The sequence below is a fragment of the Aquarana catesbeiana genome, linkage group LG02 (assembly GCF_042186555.1).
Source record: "Aquarana catesbeiana isolate 2022-GZ linkage group LG02, ASM4218655v1, whole genome shotgun sequence".
Lineage (NCBI taxonomy): Eukaryota > Metazoa > Chordata > Amphibia > Anura > Ranidae > Aquarana > Aquarana catesbeiana.
Genome location: NC_133325.1, coordinates 363,585,177 through 363,607,473, shown reverse-complemented (window position 1 = coordinate 363,607,473; position 22,297 = coordinate 363,585,177). Strand labels below are relative to the sequence as shown.

Below are 22,297 nucleotides of genomic sequence, written 5' to 3'. Positions count from 1 at the left end.
TGAGCATGCGTAGTCTTGCTCTTACAATTTTTTGCATACAAAAACCATACTAATATTTATATATATACAAAAATCGGACGTTGTGTTCACATGTGACAAAAATGTTATAGTCTGCACATCCAGCTTTTGTCAGACAAAAACAGGAATCGGCTGTCGAAAGCACCATACTAACGATCTGAAAATCTTCAGATCGTTCATCGAACAAATTTTTATTTCCGATTTTCATATTGTGTGTAAGGGCCTTAAGAAACTGACTGACTGCTATTGGCAGCACTTTCCCTTTGCTCTAGTCTTCAAAACAAAGACACAAAGGGATTGATTTACTAAAACTGGAGAGTACAAAATCTGGTGCAGCTGTGTATGGTAGCTTCTAGCTTCAGCTTGTTCAAATAGGTTTTGACAAAAAAAACCTGACAAAAAACTTTGAAGCTGATTGGATTCTATGCAGAGCTGCACCGGATTTTAGTAAATCAACCTCAAACGCTAATAATAATAGAGCAAATCACAATGTTTAAAAAGCACACTAGCCAATCAAATATCAGCTTTTACTTATCTGCCCACTGTAAACTGTTACAGTCTACATATACTCTAATTGTTTGCTAGTTGTTACTACATAGCACTGCACCCGTTGCTAAATAACCTGAGTATCTGAAAGACAATCATGGAAAGCCATAAAAAGCCCCAATGGTAATATAACGTATTTCCTAGATAAAGCTTGATATTTTTTCTCTTTTCCAAAACTTTGCCTAAAGCAAAATAATTATGAAAAATTAAAAAAAAAAAAAAAAAACAGCAAGGTGTGCAAGTGGCTTTATCCATCAAATAAAATGGTTATGAATAAACGGGTAAACCTCTCAATCTCTCAAAAAGCAATGGGGGGGGGTCAATTTCTGTATTCCTGGCAGATATTTGTTAGACTGTAGATGGCTTCACATGCCATGAAGATACACTAAGTACCCATTCACACCTTTGCATTAAGGTGCACAAGGTTTAGCAATGCACAGTACCACACACTACACTGCCCCTTTCATTTTGAATGGTACCCCAATTCACAAAATTTTTAGTTAAATGCATAAAAGTCAATAGGGAAGGTTACATAAAGATTGTTTTGGTGGTTTCTAAGGGTATCATGTGCTTCAAAAAAAAAAAAAAAAATCAGAAGCTCCTTTCCACTACCTTGGATAAATAAATTAAACTAAACTGCCCTAAATACAACCCCCAAAAAAACAGACTTTTTCAGCATTATTTTTATTGTCCCCAACCTTGCCTATACATGCACGCTTTTGCTACTAATAATAATAATAATAATAAATACAAATAAACTAGTAAGTCTGCATAATACATATTAAAGCTGGGTACACACGTATCGAAATTTGGACGGTTTCTGCTGAACTTCAATCTGTGTGTAGTAATGTCTGTTCAACAGAAGCCGATTGTTAGGCTGGCTTCTGTAGAATGATCATGCTGGAAAACCAGCATTTAATTAGCCTTGGCTGCAGCGCTAATCCATGTGTTCTGACAGGGGGAAAGTTCCCTTTGTCAGAATACAAAAAAGCAGTGGGGGAAATCCCTGCATCCACATTGCTTTGTGCATGCAGGAATCTATGAGGTTTTTTTTCATTCAGCCTGCTGGTTAAACAAAAAAAAAAAACTCACAGTGTGTACTTCGCTTAAGTCATTTCACAGATTTATTTCATATGGCAACAGACAGTAAGTTGACATTTTCAAGCAGCGAAATTCAGGCTGTGGCTTGGTTAAAGCTACATATTTCAAAGACTTACCATAGCACACAATGTTAAGGGTGTCTTCCAAGGACAAGAAAAAAAGTCTTGGAAAAGCCTGTCTCTTCTGTTCCAGGTGCAGTCGGACGGCACGCTGACAGCGCTCAAGTTTGTAATTCAGCATGTCTAACAGAGACTGCAGTCCTGGAAAACACATATTTTCCTTCACTTATCAGAAAATATTAGCATCATGATTAGTCACGTAAAATATTTTTATTATTATTGTGCAGGCTTACTTAAGCTTTAGTTAGTTTGTCTGAAGATGACTCGAAGATTAGAGTAATGCTGGGCATAGATGCTTCTAACAATATCTAATGCAGAGCCCTACAGTTGTTCACATTGTTCTTTAATACAGGGCACAGGGTTTACTAGTTAAAGAAGTGTAGTCATTAGGCATAAGTCCTCAATAAGTGTAAGCTAAGCTAGATAAGGGTGCAAATATATTTTTCATTGTATACAGTATATCTAACTATGCCCGGTTACCTTAAAAGCTGAATTTTAGGAAGATATTAAATAAATCTTTTGATCAGATTTTATAATCATTACAACATCATTAGTGTATATTAAAATTATTTATTATATTCACCATCAGTGAATATTTTTACACTAGTATTCGAGTTTGATGTTAATAATAGCCACGTGTAATTTTTTGCACAGAAGCAACCAGTCTGGGAGAAGTAGGGACAGAACTCTGAGCCAATCAGGGCTTTCTTTTTTTTACTTGGAAAAAGCCAACTTTATTTAGATAAAGCAGATACTACAATATATTCAGTTACATTAGTCAATAAAGACATTTTTCCACATACCGTTCATTGTATTTACCATTATGCATATATCTTATGACACAAATTAACAATGAGTGCATTTATTATATACATGAATGTTTTTTAGATCTTAATGCTGTGGAATTATCATTTGCGGTTCTACACTTCTTTATTTTCTTTTGGGGTGATAGTTGTACCATACAAGGTTTTAATGTAGGTTGTCAGCAACGTTTGTGATTTTTCATACACAGGTCTCACCGTCCTCCATCCATCTGTCCCATACTTTAAAATATTTGTGAGCACATCCCCTGTGAGTGTATATCAGCTTTTTGAATGGTAATGTTTCGTTGACATCTTTCTTCCATTGCTGTATTGTGGGGTGCTGAGCCTGCATCCAAACTTTGGCTATTACTTTGCCTGCTATAAACAGAGTCTTGTGTATAAAGGTAGTTAGATATTTGTTAATTTTTACGTCAGGCAGCAGTCCCAGCAGACATAATTTGGGGTCAAGTGCTACGGGGGAACCCATGTTGTCATGTAGGAAGCGAACTACCTGAGTCCAAAATGTCTGTGCATTTGGACAACTCCAAATTAGATGGTAGAACATACCAGGGGCAGACTGGCATAAATGGCATGTCGGGTCATATGTGTGTTGAAATTTTGCCATTTTCAGTGGTGTTAGGTAAGCTTTATGCAGGATATATAGTTGTGTCAGTCTATCTGATATTTTGGGGGATACTGTCTTGGTTCCTTCAAGTATTTCATCCCAGTCCACATCTTCGATTGCTCCCATGCTATTTTTATCTTTTGTGTAATTGCTATCATCCTCTGGTGTCTAAGAGCGTAATACAGGTTCAACATAAGTTTAGAGGGGTCCTCACCCATAACTATATTCAGTACTGAGGGAGGATCCATCACCACCTCAAGATTTGGCAATTAGGTTCTTTTTGCATGGCGAAGCTGTAGGTATTTAAACACTAGGTGATTTAGGAGCGTAAATTCCTCCTTGAGTGTCTGAAACTGTTTAAGTCTGGAGTTAGATATTATTTGATGTAGATATATTATTCCGTGTATGGCCCATACCGTCGGGTCTGGAATTAATTCTATTTCAGGCAAGTGGCTATTAAACCATAATGGAGTGTGGGAGTATATTTTCCCTGTGTTCTGTTTCTTCAGAGCAATTTCCCATACCCTCTGGTGATGTAGGAGCATTCCCATGTTGTATCGTAATGTTTTTTTTAATCGTTTGCTTCCCGCACAGGATAGCTTGGAGGGAAGAGCATGCCAGGTGCCCGGGTTTGTTGCAAACTAAGGACCTGTAACGCTGCTGTTCAGTTCAATTAAAGTGGTACATATGGGAGAGCTGAGCTGCTAAGTAGTAATCTTGCAAGTCAGGGAGGGAAACGCCCCCCATGTCTGTGGGGTTCTTTAGAATGTGCCATGCCATTTTATGCCTGCCATTCCCCCAAACAAACAAGTTCAGAATAGCTTCCATTTGCTTAAAGATTTTTAAGGGGATGTATAGGGGAGCACGCCATACCATGTAAAGAATTTTAGGTAGCAAAATCATTTTTATTATGTTTATGCGTCCCATTACCCCTAGAGGTAGCCTGGACCATGTCTGAGTTTTGGACTTGATCAGCGCAAATATTGGCATTATATTCAGGGGTGTGTAGTCTGCCAGAGATGTGCTGACCTCCAACCCTAAATATTTGATCTTAGACACTCTAGATAGTGGTAGAGATGGGATCATTTTGGGGGGAGGAAAGATGTCAATAGGAAGAATTTGAGACATGTCCCAATTTATACATAAGCCTAAATAGCTTCCCATTTTTTTTATTCTCACTGCAGCCTGAAGTGATGGGCCTTGATCCGCTAAGTATAGTATAGTGTCATCAGCATATAGGCCTATTTTATCTACTGTATGGCCCCGTCTTAAGCCCATTATATCAGGGTCTGCTCTGATGGCAATTGCCAGTGGTTCAGCAGCTAAGGCATAGAGTAAGGGAGAGAGGGCATCCCTGGCATGTACCTCTCTCCAGTGGAAACTGCTCTGAGAGCCATCCATTCACAAAAATTCTCGCTTTAGGTGTCTGGGATAGGAGTTTTACCCATTTTATTAAATGTGACCCAAAGCCATAGTTGTGCAGGCACCAAAAGTATGACCACTCCGCTTTGGCTGTGTCTAATGCTACTACTACCCTGGTTCCGGAATTATCGTGTTGTGCTTGTATATTTAATCAGGGCTTTATTGCTTACAGAAAACATGCTTACAGAAAGAGAGCACAGGAATGACCTAAATGGTATGCTGTTGCTCCCACAGTGCTTTCTTTGTGCTTTAGAAAGGGAGGCCCCACTCACCTCTTCGCATGCAATTCTGCAAGATGTTTGGATTTTCTTCCACAGATTTCATTAGTCGACAAAAATGGTGATGCACATCAGCAAATAATATGGCTTCTCTGGGCATGGCGACACGAAATGCTAATGTGGAAAACACCTAAGCACAGAAAAAAGTAAGAAATTAAGCATATTAAAATCTCCTAAATGTGGAAAAGAGCTACTGACTTTAAAAAAACAAAAAAAGTGTATTATAATCTTCTAAATATTCCCAAATAAAATACTAATCACAAATATATATATATATATATATATATATATATATATATATATATATATACGGTAGCTATCTAGCCACCTAAGTAGTAAGCATACTGTGTATGCCCTGTATACAGTGGTGTATGTTCCATGGGTGCCTACTGTGCTTTGACACAATGCACTCCAGGAGGAGAATTGTGATTCCAAAAAATAAAAGCTGAGTTTTTATGCTGGGGAACACTGACCAGAGGGTTGGTAATTGTGTTATTGGACACTGACCTGTAGGGTGAGTGTACTGGGGATATAAAACAGAAAAAACACTGCGCTAAAAAACAAAAAAAGCTGCAGTTCAAATGTGCGATATACACAACAATGGAAAAAAAACAAAGAAAAAACTGCGCTAAACCCTCATGATGTGTGATAGGGTATATGTGAAAAGACACCAAATTGAATATGGATGTATATATAAAATCATAAACAAAAATTATGTGACACAAAAAAACCCAATTATTAGCATTCAATACCAAGTGCATATAGATCAAAAAGGTGCCAAAAATACAAAATGGTGAAAATAAATAAATAAGCAACAAAGTCCTTAGACCAGAAAAGAAAGTCTTCTAAGGAGATGGGAAGAGTCCCGTGATAGCTCTTCGTAGGGATCAGTGTATAAAGGTGGAAAGTGGAAAAACACACCTCGCAGTGATCCTCCACCGTTAAGAATACACGCTTACCAGATAGTAAGCTCAACAAGCTCGTAAACAAACCAAGGACCAGATAAACAGCGGGTATGATGTCCTGATTCTGGTTGGATACCTGGATTCAAGGTCCTGCAATAGCTGGTTTGCCTGCCATCTGCCACGCTACATAGAGGGATGCTCCAATACCCGCTGTTTATCTGGTCCTTGGTTTGTTTACGAGCTTGTTGAGCTTACTATCTGGTAAGCGTGTATTCTTAACGGTGGAGGATCACTGCGAGGGGTGTTTTTCCCACTTTCCACCTTTATACACTGATCCCTACGAAGAGCTATCAGGGGACTCTTCCCATCTCCTTAGAAGACTTTCTTTTCTGGTCTAAGGACTTTGTTGCTTATTTATTTATTTTCACCATTTTGTATTTTTGGCACCTTTTTGATCTATATGCACTTGGTATTGAATGCTAATAATTGGGTTTTGTGTCACATAATTTTTGTTTATGATTGTACTGGGGACACTGACCTGGGGGAGTGGTGATTGTGCTGGGAGACACTGACCTGGGGGGTGGTGATTTTGCTGATAACACTGACCTGGTGAGTGCTGGTTGTGCAGGGAGACACTGACCTGGGGGGGTGGGATTGTACTGGGGGACACTGGCCTGGGGGGTTGGTAACTGTGCTGGGGGACACTGACCTGAGAGGGTGGTAATCCTGCTAGGGGGCACTGACTTGGGGGGGTGGTGGTTGTGGTGGGGGACATTGACCGGGGGGTTGATTGATCTGTGGGACAAACTCAATCTCAGACTCTTGCACTATATACACCATATCATACCTTACAGATTCCTGCACTAAATATGCTAAAGGGGGCACTGACTTGGGGGGGTGGTGGTTGTGGTGGGGGACATTGACCGGGGGGTTGATTGATCTGTGGGACAAACTCAATCTCAGACTCTTGCACTATATACACCATATCATACCTTACAGATTCCTGCACTAAATATGCTAAAGTTTACATTACAGACTCCTGGACGACATACACTAAATTGTGCATTACATACTCTTGCACTATATACACTATATTTTACATTACACACTCCTTCCAAAGTGTTCATTGTCTCAACAGTTGCTGTGTGTCAAGTCATCCCTAACTATTTTAGTGAAGTTCTTCTATAAGGTAGGCTGAGACTAAGTGTTAGCTCTCTGTCTATTTTTAGTGTATATAAAGTCATATGAAATGGAAGAGCTTATTTTTTTTTAAATGCTTATGTTGAGGATTATGCATGTCTGCAAGACTCTTACCTGTGGCACAGCTATCGAAGCATTTTTATATGTACAAACAACAAAAAGGCTTTTGTTTTATTTCATATGATGCCCCTTTAAGCCCCTCTCACTTTTAACACAATTTAGCTGCACCCACTTTTTGCCCTGCTATGCTAAACTTGCTGCATTACTACTCTACTTGAGGTGCCAAAAGGTGCCCTGAGTCTTTTACAATCCTAGCAACAGACCCGGTGCAATGAAAACCATGCCCACTCTTCACCACAGTGCACTAAGCACATGACTATTTTTTATCAAGCAATGGGGCCCGACTTATAATATTGCACACAGACCCAATAATTTCATAAAATGCCTCTGACTGTATACCTCTTTTTACAGGCTATTAAAATAAAGTAAACTGAAAATATGAGATTGGGTATATGAATACCTCTTCAAGTTGAGTCCATCTATCTTGCACGGAAAGCCACAACTGAACAGTTGTTTCAATGACTTGTAACTTCTTCTGCCATTTTGTCACATCATCAAGAAATGATCCAGCTTCTGCATAGGGTTGAATACTGGTCAGCACTAGCTGATGATGCTCCAGTTCCTCAAATATAGACTCGGTGTTCCTCAGGAGTTGGACTTTGCCAAAGTCCTAATTGAGATATCCATAAATAATACAATGTAATACAATGAAAATATTAAATTCCTTTTGCAAAATCAAGATTATTAGAGGTCAAAGTATCTATATGATATATTTGGATTTAGGTGCTAAACAATTGGAACTATATGTGCTGTCTTAAGAGGTTTCATTGTAGCTTAAATCAATAATTTTCGTTAAATATTTGATCATGTTTAGTTGTACAAAACTAACTTAAGAATTACTTTTAAGATATAGCTATAGGGCACTAATACTAAATGAAAGAAAACAAATTAGATTAATGTATGCATTAAAAAGTCTACAGGTTCTGCTTCTCAGAGAGGAAAAAATAACTGCATTGGAATGAGATATGTGGTGCTTTACTTAGAGCAGCTTTTGCCATTCCCATGCTATCCCATCTAACAGTACTATGCTTACAGCTGTTGTAAGGTCTCTGTCAACTGTCAACCAGAAGAAAAACATGATTCCAACCAATGGGCAACATAGGATTGATATCCCTGCATCTGGGTAGTCTTACTACACAGACATACTCTGCAATCCTTCACATCCAACATCTGAAGTAAATTCATATTAAACACAGAGTTTCACAGCTGCTGTCTAGGGATAGTTTGTGCCATGACAGTAGAGAGCATGCAATGAAGAGCTTTCAACTCCTTCTATGTACAGGCAATGGACAGAAAGATCAGCAAGAGCAGATTTAAAGCTGAACTCCAGGCAGGTAAACCAAATAAGCTCTGTATTCATTTATACATGCTGTACATGAAACATGCTGGGTTTTTTCAAATACTATTTAACTTTGTTTCAGCTTTTTGCAGTTCCAAAGAGCTCAGATTGGGAGAGGGACCAATCAATTTATTTGCTGACAAGAAGCATCTTGATAGCAAGAGATAAGCACAATTCACTAAGCAACGAGTATGCGGTAAAAAAAATGCATAGCGTTTTTAATAAAACTCTAATTCACAAATAAACTCTCCTTAAAATCTTGCATACGTTATATTTCCGAATTACTCTTTAAGTACTGTATGAAACCCTGCAGTAAGTTATAGCAAGCATCTCGCTTGTGTAAGTTTAAGGCAGCCAACAATTTAGTCATGGCTGGTATGGCATGGCTTCTCTGTGTTGAGGGCTCAAGGTACCCTATGAGTTAGGTATACAGCTCCATGAACTTCTGCAGGGTATCAGCATCCATGAATTTATCCAGCAATGTGCACTCCTTAAAGCATCTTTCCTTTAAAAGGACCACTTGAGATCTTCTCCTCCTCCTCTTCTGCATTGCTTTCAATTCCAGAAAACTGAATTCAAGGGTCTCAATCCATTCAATTTCAGGAGACTGGATTCAAGGGGTTCCATCTATCCAATTACAGAAGATGGGATTTAAGGGGCTCCATCCTCTGTGGTATGCCATCTGCCAATCTCGAGAGACAACTCCTGAGTAGAATCTAGCTGACACCTGTTCCAGCTTCCACGTTCTTATTTTTTTAAACCAATTACTTACCTCAAACCCAAGATCTCACCATTGCCATAGTTATCACATAGTTATCGCAAGCTTGGACCAGTACTTAATTATCATTTATTTATTTCCTTCTGTGAATAACTTTAATGCCTTTTCATGCTGTATTTAATAAGCCCCAGATTACCAGTCGGTGGCTTTTACTTTCACTGTCAAAACACTTGCTGGGGAAAGGACAAAACCTGTAAGTGTATTTTAACTCCAGTAAAGAAAAAAAACAGCTCCTGCCCTGTCCAGCACTGTGTATATCTAAGAACTGAATAGGCATAAATATTGAAAGCCTAACAAAGATAATTAATGAAGCCTTTACATCTAAGGAATTATAAACTGCAATATATTACAATTTTGTTTATGGGTTCAGACACATTTTAAGGTTTTTCTCTACATTGGTTCCATATACAAAAAGTCCCTATGTACATCAACATAGCAGCATTCCATCTTGAAAAGGAAATGTAATCATCACAATGCGATCTGACCAGGAAAAATACAACAAACATGGATTAAAGTGTTGGATTTGTTTACCTCTATATGTTTCAGAGATTCAAACAAGGACACTGTGCTGCCACTGCCTGTCTTCTTTGACAAGTGAAAACCACGATCAGATTGTTTGCTTAGCCTTCTGCTTCCTTTTCCTGTTGTCAGGTTTCGGCCCATGTCTGCCTTGGTGTAGTGGCTACCAGACACTGAGCTTGCAAGTTCCTAAACAAAGCAAGTTTACAGAGACATATTGAGTATATGATAGCATGGGCTAGCATTCCAGCCAGTACAAAGTAGCAAATTGTTCTATTGCGCTAGTCATCTATAAATGACATGTTGAGCTCAAGTATTAACTTCTGTGGACAACTAAGAAGTTCAAAATTGCTAGCTTCAATGACAATTATGCACAATAGCATTTTGCTGCCACTACAATGAAGATTAATGCCGCGTACACACGGTCGGACTTTTCGTCTACAAAAGTCCAACGGACGCCGACGGACTAAAGCTGGCTGGTAATCCGATCGTGTGTGGGCTTCTCCGGACTTTCAGCAGACTTTTTCAGCCTCAAATCCGACGGACTTTAGATTTGAAACATGCTTCAAATCTTTACGTCGTAACTACGACGGACCCCGAAATCCGCTCGTCTGTGTGCTAGTCCGACGGACAAAAACCCATGCTAGGGCAGCTATTGGCTACTGGCTATGAACTTCCTTATTTTAGTCCGGTGTACGTCATCACGTACGAATCCGTCGGACTTTTGTGTGGTCGTGTGTAGGCAAGTCCGTTCGTTAGAAAGTCTGCTGCAAGTCCGCCGAAAGTCCGCCGGAAGTCTGTCGGACAGGCTGTCGGACTTTTGTAGACGAAAAGTCCGACCGTGTGTACGCGGCATAAGAATCAAGAATCTTAATTCTTAAGATAGATAGATAGATAGATAGATAGATAGATAGATAGATAGATAGATAGATAGATAGATAGATAGATAGTTCTCAATACATGATGATTCTGTGTTAGGGTATAATTATGCACTCACTGGGCAATCAAACATTTTCCATGCATGCTCTCCTATAGGGATGAGCTTCGAGTTCAAGTCGAACCCATGTTCGACTCGAACATGGCCTGTTCGACTGTTCGTCGAATTACGAACAATATGGGCCCTTCGCGCCAAATTCGAGTGGCGCGCCACGGCCCATAATTCACTGCGGCATCGCAGTGCATTGCTGATGATTGGCCAAGCATGCACTATGACCCGCATGCTTGGCCAATCACAGCGCCGAGTGTACAAAGAGCCGTAATTGGCCAAAGCCAGGGTGGCTTTGTCCAATTATGGCTCAGGGGGTTTAGTACACGCCCCACACTATATAAGGCCGCCTGCGTGGCGGCCTTGTGTAGTGTGTTGCGGCGGCGATGGCAGAGAGAGATAGATAGACAGAGGGACAGTGTAATTTGATTTAAGTTAGATAGAGTAGGCAGATCGAGTCGCTTAGCTGCACTTACAGTATATTGTGTATATATATGCATCCCAGGTGTTGTGTGTATATATATATATATATATATATATATATATATATATATATATATATATACACACTGTATTCAGTTTAGCTAGATCCATTCCTGTTATTCTCTTCCTAATATACTGACAGGTAGGCAGGTGTGTTTACAGTATTTACAGTTAGTGTACTGTGTACCCTGCACAGTTGCACCTACAGTATAGCTACCTGAAGACAAGTGCTTGTGTGCTTCTTCTTAACCTATTAATAGCACAGGCAGGCTCTTGAAGTATTTACAGTTAGTGTACTGTGTACCCTGCACAGTTGCATCTACAGTATAGCTTCCTGAAGACAAGTGCTTGTGTTCTTCTTCTGATCCTATTAATAGCACAGGCAGGCTCTTGAAGTATTTACAGTTAGTGTACTGTGTACCCTGCACAGTTGCACCTATAGCTACCTGAAGACAAGTGCTTGTGTGCTTCTTCTGAAGCTATTAATAGCACAGGCAGGGCTCTTGAAGTATTTACAGTTAGTGTACTGTGTACCCTGCACAGTTACACCTACAGTATAGCTACCTGAAGACAAGTGCTCATGTGCTTTTCTGATCCTATTAATAGCACAGGCAGGTTCTTGAAGTATTTACAGTTAGTGTACTGTGTACCCTGCACAGTTGCACCTACAGTATAGCTACCTGAAGACAAGTGCTTGTGTGCTTCTTCTGATCCTATTAATAGCACAGGCAGGCTCTTGAAGTATTTACAGTTAGTGTACTGTGTACCCTGCACAGCTGCACCTACAGTATAGCTACCTGAAGACAAGTGCTTGTGTGCTTCTTCTGATCCTATTAATAGCACAGGCAGGCTCTTGAAGTATTTACAGTTAGTGTACTGTGTACCCTGCACAGTTGCACCTATAGCTACCTGAAGACAAGTGCTTGTGTGCTTCTTCTTAACCTATTAATAGCACAGGCAGGCTCTTGAAGTATTTACAGTTAGTGTACTGTGTACCCTGCACAGTTACACCTACAGTATAGCTACCTGAAGACAAGTGCTCATGTGCTTCTTCTGATCAAATTAATAGCACAGGCAGGTTCTTGAAGTATTTACAGTTAGTGTACTGTGTACCCTGCACAGTTGCACCTACAGTATAGCTACCTGAAGACAAGTGCTTGTGTGCTTCTTCTGATCCTAGTAATAGCACAGGCAGGCTCTTGAAGTATTTACAGTTTGTGTACTGTGTACCCTGCACAGTTGCACCTACAGTATAGCTTCTTGAAGACAAGTGCTTGTGTTCTTCTTCTGATCCTATTAATAGCACAGGCAGGCTCTTGAAGTATTTACAGTTAGTGTACTGCGTACCCTGCACAGTTGCACCTATAGCTACCTGAAGACAAGTGCTTGTGTGCTTCTTCTTAACCTATTAATAGCACAGGCAGGCTCTTGAAGTATTTCCAGTTAGTGTACTGTGTACCCTGCACAGTTGCACCTACAGTATAGCTTCCTGAAGACAAGTGCCTGTGTTCTTCTTCTGATCCTATTAATAGCACAGGCAGGCTCTTGAAGTATTTACAGTTAGTGTATTGCGTACCCTGCACAGTTGCACCTATAGCTACCTGAAGACAAGTGCTTGTGTGCTTCTTCTGAACCTATTAATAGCACAGGCAGGCTCTTGAAGTATTTACAGTTAGTGTACTGTGTACCCTGCACAGTTACACCTACAGTATAGCTACCTGAAGACAAGCGCTCGTGTGCTTCTTCTGATCCTATTAATAGCACAGGCAGGTTCTTGAAGTATTTACAGTTAGTGTACTGTGTACCCTGCACAGTTGCACCTACAGTATAGCTACCTGAAGACAAGTGCTGGTGTTCTTCTTCTGATCCTATTAATACCACAGGCAGGCAGCTTGAAGTGTTTACAGTTAGTGTACCTTGCACTGGTGCACCTATAGCTACCTGAAGACAAGTGCTGGTGTGCTTCTTCTGATCCTATTAATACCACAGGCAGGCATTCTGCTAGCTGCTGTATAATCAGTATATATATTCATCCCAGTTTTGTGCAGCTACATCTCACTGCAGTGCAGGCCATTAGTATGTCTGGAAGGCCAACAAGGAGAGGCAGACACTCACAAGCCAATAAAAGAGGGCAATCAGACTCTGTGTCTAGAGGCAACAGTGCTGGTCGTGGACACGGTGCATCCTCATCAGCACGTGGCCGCGGGACACGCTTGGCCTTTTTTTCAGCAGCTGGCCGCATTGAGCCGCAACATGCGGAAGACTTGATAGAGTGGATGACCAAGCCGCCCTCATTCTCCTCATCCCCACTCACCTAGGCTCAGGGTACGTTGTCTGGCAAAGCAGCTGCCAATGCGGCCTCTTCCTTCGGCTCAATGGCATCAGTCACTCCTTCCCTAGCCCCACCATGTCCTCCTGAGGAGTCCCCTGAACTGTTTGACCACAGTGTTGGGTATATGCTCCAGGAGGATGCCCAGCGTTTTGAAGGCTCTGATGATGGTACTCAGCTGGAGGAAGGCAGTAATGTGAGCCCAGACAGAGGGGGTGCCCAAGAAGGACAGCAATCTGGCAGTCTTGTTCCCCCAGCTGCAGCATACTGCCAGCTTTGCTCCAGTGATGAGGAGGGAGGGGATGATGAGGTCACTGACTCCACGTGGGTGCCTTATGGGAGAGAGGAGGAGGAGGCACATCACCAATGAGGCAGGATGCCCTCCAGGGGCCAGCTTAAGGGCAGCACATGACTGCATCACACCACAGAGCTCCGCATGTGCAGAGCGCTGCTGTCTGCACGTTATTCCAAAAGTTCTAAGGTGTGGGTCTTTTTTGAGACGAGTGCATCAGATCCCACCGCTGCTATTTGCAACATATGTCTCAAGCGTATCTCGCGTGGTCAAAACATCATCCACTTGGGCACCACATGCTTGACCAGACATATGTTGACCTGCCATGCAGTTCGTTGGCAAGCGTACCTAAAAGACCCACACCAAAGAACACAGAGGACCTCTCCTTGCTCCTCATCAGCTGGGATATCCAACCCCACTATGCCTTCAGTCCTCTCTGAGACCTGCACTGAGAGGAATGAAGGTGTAGAATTAGGTGTGTCACAGCCAAGTACTTGCAGGCAATCTGCTATCGGTACACCGATGTCAGATTGTACCAGGCAAATTTCCCTGCCCCAGCTGCTGCACCGCTGAAAGAAGTTCACTCCCAGCCATCCACATGCCCAGCGGCTGAATGCTAGCTTGGTTAAATTGCTAGCACTTCAACTGCTGCCTTTTCAGTTGGTAGACTCTGCCCCCTTCCGTGAGTTTGTGGAATGTGCAGTTCCTCAGTGGCAGGTTCCCAAACGCCACTTTTTCTCACAGAAGGCGATTCCGGCTCTCTACCGGCATGTGGAAGGCAATGTCTTGGCCTCGCTGGACAGGGCGGTCAGTGGTAAGGTGCATATTACTGCTGACTCATGGTCCAGCAGGCATGGACAGGGACATTACCTATCTTTCACAGCGCATTGGGTGACTCTTCTGGCAGCTGGGAAGTATGCAGGACAAGGTGCAGTAGTGTTGGAGGTTGTTCTACCACCACGCCTCCAGAATGCTACTACTGGTGATTCTGAACCGCCTCTCTCCTCCACCCCCTCCTCTTCTTCTTCCTCCATGGCCTCTTCCTGTGCTTTGTCCTCAGAACGCTCTGTAGGCAATCAAGGGGCTACGCAAGTACGCAGGCCAAAAGATGCCATGCTGTGCTTGAGCTGGTGTGCTTGGGGGACAGGAGCCACACTGGGGCAGAGACTCTGTCAGCTCTGCAGGGGCAGGCGCAGAGGTGGTTGATGCCACGCCAGCTTGAGCCAGGAATGGTGGTTTGCAACAATGGCACCAACCTCCTCTCTGGCCTCCGACAGGGACAACTGACCCATGTGCCCTGTTTGGCTCACGTCCTTAACTTGGTGGTGCAGCGGTTCTTGGCCAGGAAAGTCTGTGTGCATTTCCGCCAGTCATATAATGCCAGTGCTCGGCTGGCTAACCTCCAAAAGGAATTTAACCTGCCCAAGAACCACCTAATCTGTGACATGCCCACCAGGTGGAACTCAACGTTGGCCATGCTGCAGTGGCTGCACACGCAGCAGAGGGCCATCAATGAGTACCTGTGCGACTATGGCACAAGGACAGGGTCAGGGGAGCTTGGTTTTTTCCCCACGCCAGTGGGCCATGATCAGGGATGCATGCACTGTCCTGTCACCATTTGAGGAGGCCACGAGGATAATGAGCAGTGACAGTGCATGCATCAGTGACACTTCCCCCCTTGTCCACCTGTTGGAGCACATGCTGCTGGGAATAATGGACAGGGCACTTGAGGCAGAACAGAGGCAGGAAGAGGGGGACTTCCTTAGCTCTCAAGGCCCCCTTTATCCAGACAGTGTTCCTGCGTGCACGCTGATCACACAGGATGAGGAGGAGGAGGATTGTATCAGCATGGAGGTGGAGCCTGGCACTCTGCATCAGCAGCAGTCTTCAAGGGATGATTTACAATCCCAAGAAACCCATGGACTTGTACGTGGCTGGGAGGAGGTGGCTGTGGATCATGTTGTTCTTAGTGACCCAGAGGACTCTGGGCCGAATGCCTCAGCAAACCTACCCTGCATGGCCTCCCTGATCCTGCAAAGTCTGCGGAAGGATCCTCGTATTCGTGGTATCAAGGAGAGGGATCGTTACTGGCTGGCAACCCTCCTTGATCCACATTACAAGGGTAAGGTTGCGGACCTTATCTTGCCGTCGCAGAGGAAGCAGAGGATAAAACATCGTAAGGAGGCCTTGCAGAAAGGTCTGTGCAACACGTTCCCAGAGACTGGGAGGTTACAAACTCCTGTTCCTGGACAACGTGTTGCTGAGGCTTCGGTCAGTCAAAGAAGGAGTGGTGGAGAAGGTGGCCGTCTGACCGATGCGTTCAGACAATTTTTTAGTCCGCAGCCCCAAGGTATGATCGGTTCCAGCAACCATCGCCAGCGTCTGTTTTATATGGTGCAGGAGTACCTAGGGGCAAGATCTGACTTGAATACCTTTCCCACCGAAAATCCTCTGGGTTACTGGGTCTTGAGGATGAATCACTGGCCAGAGCTTGCACAGTATGCAATTGAGCTACTGGCCTGTCCTGTATCCAGCGTTCTTTCAGAATGCACATTCAGTGCTGCTGGAGGCTTTGTAACCGATCACAGGGTGCGCCTGTCCACCGACTCGGTCGATCGACTGACCTTCATAAAAATGAATCAGTCTTGGATCACCACCAGCTACCAAGCACCTGATGCTGATGTAACCGAATAATTTTTTTTGAAATGTCAGATCCCTTCAAGACTGCCTATGCTGATGCTGAGTGACTATCCTGTTATGCTGAGTGACTATCCTCTTCCTCCTCAATGATCATGCTGATAGCTTGTAAGAATATTTTTGGTTCTGGGCGCCGCCACCAGTGGCTAAGGCCCAATTTTTCAGCCCCTGTTTAACAGGGGCGTGTAATTACAATTTTTGATGCAATATTTTGCAAGGAGGGTTCGTTGCTGCGCTCAACTAGAGTATTTGTGAGGGGTTGCAGTGTTGTGGCACCAGTGCCTAAGGCCCAATTTTTCAACCCCTGTTTAACAGGGGCATGTAATTACAATTTTTGATGCAATACTTTGCAGCAGAGCTCATTCCTGCGCTCCAACTAGAGTATCTGTGAGGGGTTGCGGTGTTGTGGCACCAGCACCAGTGCCTAAGGCCCAATTTTTCAGCCCCTGTTTAACAGGGTGTGTAATTACAGTTTTTGATGCAATATTTTGCAGGAGGGCTCATTCCTGCGCTCCAACTAGAGTATCTGTGAGGGGTTGCAGTGTTGTGACACCAGTGCCTAAGGCCCAATTTTTCTGTCCCTGTTCAACAGGGACATGTAATTACAATTCTTGATCTATTATTTCACAGCAGGGCCCGTTTCTGCGCCCACCAAGAATAACTGTGAAGATTTACAGTGTTGTGGCAACACCACCACCACCACCACCAAAGGCCCAATTTTTCTGCCCCTGTTCAACAGGTGCATGTAATTACAATTCTTGATCTAACATTTCACAGCAGGGCCCGTTCCAGCGCCCACCAAGTGTAACTGTGAGGACTTATGCCGCGTACACACGGTCGGACTTTTCGTCTACAAAAGTCCAACGGACGCCGACGGACTAAAGCTGGCTGGTAATCCGATCGTGTGTGGGCTTCTCCGGACTTTCAGCAGACTTTTTCAGCCTCAAATCCGACGGACTTTAGATTTGAAACATGCTTCAAATCTTTACGTCGTAACTACGACGGACCCCGAAATCCGCTCGTCTGTGTGCTAGTCCGACGGACAAAAACCCATGCTAGGGCAGCTATTGGCTACTGGCTATGAACTTCCTTATTTTAGTCTGGTGTACGTCATCACGTACGAATCCGTCGGACTTTTGTGTGGTCGTGTGTAGGCAAGTCCGTTCGTTAGAAAGTCTGCTGCAAGTCCGCCGAAAGTCCGCCGGAAGTCTGTCGGACAGGCTGTCGGACTTTTGTAGACGAAAAGTCCGACCGTGTGTACGCGGCATTACAGTCTTGTGTTACCACCACCACCAAAGGCCCAATTTTTCTGCCACTGTTCAACAGGTGCATGTAATTACAATTCTTGATCTAATATTTCACAGCAGGGACCATTTCTGCACCCACCAAGAGTAACTGTGAGGACTTACAGCTTTGTGGCACCAGCACCACCACCAAAGGCCCAATTTTTCTGACCCTGTTCAACAGGGGCATGTAATTACAATTCTTGATCTAATATTTCACAGCAGGGCCCGTTCCTGCGCCCACCAAGAATAACTGTGAGGGCTTACAGTGTTGTGGCAACACCAACACCTAAGGCCCCAATTTCTGCAGAGTATATAGGGCAGGCCCCTACTTTCAAACATCCAACTTACAAACGACTCTTACTTGCAAACGGAAGGAGACAACAGGAAGTGAGATGAAATCTACCCCTAGGAAAGCAAATTCTCTCCTGTAAGAGTTAATATGGGGAAAACGTGTCTCCGCTCCACTGATGCTTTATCAACAATTCTTGTTTCACTAAAAACCCCAAATTGTCAAAAAAACATTTGTCATTGGGACAGAAAGTTAGGTGAAATCTTCTGAAGAGGTGCACAGACAGCAAAACAAATGTCACAGGGGTGATAACCCTTCCCTATGTTTTCCAAAAAGCTTAAAATAGAAGCCGGGACCCGACATTACATTAAAGGAAATAGGAGGTTGGGACTTTAAGTGAGGTGGGCAAATAAGACCAGAGGGACAATCACAATTGCGTAAAACATTTATTGATACATAATGACAATTGGACACAAATAAATTACAAAAAAGGTAATAATATCCAATCATATAACAATCCCATCTTGCCTGTTGAATGGGGAACATAATGAGCAGCCCCCAAATGGTACAGGATAAAACAACTGAGAAAAATTAATTCATAGCAGTAGCATGAGGTCGCAAGATAAACATTAAAAGCTTGTAGATATATGGACCTAATAAAGTCTATAATTAATATGGTGCTTGTCGTAGGCCCGACGCGTTTCGTGTATCAAACACTCTTCAGGGGCAATATAGCACCAAAGTCTAAAGGGGAAGAAAAAAAGGGGACAGTATGATAAAAGACTGGATAAGGTGCAAAAAATGCACTAGGAGCAAAATAAACATAGAAAGGAGACTGGCAGCCACTAAGCCCCCCCATGGATACTCACATGTTACAGGAATGCGAACTCCAAGAGGTCCGCAAGCAGCTGGCCACCCAATAACTCAGGTCCGGGAGCTGAGGGAGAAGCTTATTTTCCTATTTGATGCTAGTGTAGGGATGGAGACCTAGAGTCTCATTTAAAGTCCCCACTTCATTTATTTACTCGATATAGCGATGGAGGTCGGGCTTGAGTCCATCTGGAAGCTCTATTACGACGGTACTTACCCTACAAGGCTTTTGCCCTGAACCCTTAGGTTCCCCCCCGTGTTAGGGGGTTTGCTTAAGATCATTACAATATTTTTATATTGTTCCCATGTGTGTTTATTTACTTTTTCTGTTTTTTTTTTTTTTTTTTCGTTTGGTAGTTTCTTTATACTCTTTCCACTCTTTCCAGCTAAAGAAATGGTGGAAACAACCTGCGCTAATGAGCAATACGTGATAGAAAAATATTAAAATAATATTCATAAAGTGCAGCTGCAAAAAAAACTCCAAATATCCATGAAGTGATAAACATATAAATAAAACTTAAGTGCGCTGGCAGTAATATAATTGAAGAGTGCCTAGGAGACACAATGAATGTGTGAATCCCAGCAAAAATGATAACCACAACAAGTGCATGAAGTCATTACCCCAAAAAAACAAATATTAAAATATGCTGAAAATAAGTAATCTCACATCAAAACAACTTATAATCAGTCCATGACTGGGTTCAAAAAAGTAAATAGAAAAGAAAAAGTCCACTTAGTATGTCTCATCACTGAACCATGAGAGCTGATGAGCTGAAGAGACTCTTATCCAATGTACATTGATTGCAGAAAAGGGAGTAATAGATGTGCGCTTACCCCAATTGTTGGACCTCCTCTATGGCAAGGTCGTATGGGCTTGCAGATATAACCCTCTGCAGGAACAGAATGTTGATATCCGGGTCTTGACAGCATGTACCACCGACTCCAGTATGGTCCAGATAGTCCAACTTGTCCCAGGCGGGAGGCAGGGGACAGCTGTTCTGGCTTGTGGTCAGTAGGGCACCCTTGGTGGCTTCACCATGAGGTAGCTTCTGTAGGCTGGTAGTAGAGGAGTAGAGGAAGGTGAAGTTAAAGCAGTGGCTGCTACCAGCCTACAGAAGCTACCTCATGGTGAAGCCACCAAGGGTGCCCTACTGACCACAAGCCAGAACAGCTGTCCCCTGCCTCCCGCCTGGGACAAGTTGGACTATCCGGACCATACTGGAGTCGGTGGTACATGCTGTCAAGACCCGGATATCAACATTCTGTCCCTGCAGAGGGTTATATCTGCAAGCCCATACGACCTTGCCATAGAGGAGGTCCAACAATTGGGGTAAGCGCACATCTATTACTCCCTTTTCTGCAATCAATGTACATTGGATAAGAGTCTCTTCAGCTCATCAGCTCTTATGGTTCAGTGATGAGACATACTAAGTGGACTTTTTCTTTTCTATTTACTTTTTTGAACCCAGTCATGGACTGATTATAAGTTGTTTTGATGTGAGATTACTTATTTTCAGCATATTTTAATATTTGTTTTTTTTGGGTAATGACTTAATGCACTTGTTGTGGTTATCATTTTTGCTGGGATTCACACATTCATTGTGTCTCCTAGGCACTCTTCAATTATATTACTGCCAGCGCACTTAAGTTTTATTTATACACTCTTTCCAGCTCCCTCCCTCCATTTTGGAGCGATCATGTGGTATGTGTCCCCATAGAGCCTGCTTTTGGTTGGCTGCCCTCTGTTCAGTGTCCGGGAGCTGCGAGGCACACCTGGGATCCCTCCCCTTTCCCCCCTCGTCCGCTACGGCGGGTGCGGGTGTCCGGGGCGGGTTTCCCATTGTGCGTCGGCATCACGCCCCCTCGTCATGCGCGTGACCTCTGCGTGAGCGTCCCGGCGCTGACGTTGTGTTTTCCTTCTCGTGCGGACACGTGGAGGGCGACTTCTCCAGCAGCTGTGAGCGGCGGTGGCCGCTGCGCTGGTAGGAGTTTCCCGCCAGCCTTTGTCTGCACCACGTGATGCTGGGGGGAGTTTCTCTTATTGGGGCGGGGATTGGCTGTATAGATAGGACCCATACATTTGTTTTAGCCTGCTCTTACACAACACGTCCATCACTGGGTCAGACATGTTTGGCTACTCCATACCACCCTTAGGTAAGGGGGACATTCCTTAGATTATTATACACCTCTCTGCTATTAGGGGCTCCAGCTTTATATGGGGCTATACTTGACATACATTACTCTTTTTACCCCAGAACCTTCACCTTACTTGTTACCAGTGTGGATCCTTCATTCATTGAACACCTATGTATGTGGCCCTCTTTACCTCCCGGCTCCTTTCTCTAAGCTCCTCCCTCAGCTCCCAGACCTGAGTTATTGGGTGGCCAGCTGCTTGCGGACCTCTTGGAGTTCGCATTCCTGTAACATGTGAGTATCCATGGGGGCTTAGTGGCTGCCAGTCTCCTTTCTATGTTTATTTTGCTCCTAGTGCATTTTTTGCACCTTATCCAGTCTTTTATCATACTGTCCCCTTTTTTTCTTCCCCTTTAGACTTTGGTGCTATATTGCCCCTGAAGAGTGTTTGATACACGAAACGCGTCGGTCCTACGACAAGCACCATATTAATTATAGACTTTATTAGGTCCATATATCTACAAGCTTTTAATGTTTATCTTGCGACCTCATGCTATTGCTATGAATTAATTTTTCTCAGTTGTTTTATCCTGTACCATTTGGGGGCTGCTCATTATGTTCCCCATTCAACAGGCAAGATGGGATTGTTATATGATTGGATATTATTACCTTTTTTGTAATTTATTTGTGTCCAATTGTCATTATGTATCAATAAATGTTTTACGCAATTGTGATTGTCCCTCTGGTCTCATTTGCCCACCTCACTTAAAGTCCCAACCTCCTATTTCCTTATACGCACAGGGATGGAGACTTATGCCGCGTACACACGGTCGGACTTTTCGTCTACAAAAGTCCAACGGACGCCGACGGACTAAAGCTGGCTGGTAATCCGATCGTGTGTGGGCTTCTCCGGACTTTCAGCAGACTTTTTCAGCCTCAAATCCGACGGACTTTAGATTTGAAACATGCTTCAAATCTTTACGTCGTAACTACGACGGACCCCGAAATCCGCTCGTCTGTGTGCTAGTCCGACGGACAAAAACCCATGCTAGGGCAGCTATTGGCTACTGGCTATGAACTTCCTTATTTTAGTCCGGTGTACGTCATCACGTACGAATCCGTCGGACTTTTGTGTGGTCGTGTGTAGGCAAGTCCGTTCG

General features: G+C 43.3%; 1 protein-coding gene across 1 annotated transcript in view; it reads right to left on the bottom strand.

Annotated features, from left to right (window-relative positions):
• Window positions 1-22,297, bottom strand: part of LOC141128042 (uncharacterized) — a 728,240-nt gene that overhangs the window by 569,110 nt on the left and 136,833 nt on the right. Inside the window, 4 exon segments of the mRNA XM_073615085.1 lie at window positions 1,782-1,925; window positions 4,907-5,042; window positions 7,538-7,747; window positions 9,786-9,962. Of these exon segments, the coding sequence (XP_073471186.1) occupies window positions 1,782-1,925; window positions 4,907-5,042; window positions 7,538-7,747; window positions 9,786-9,962 (667 nt within the window).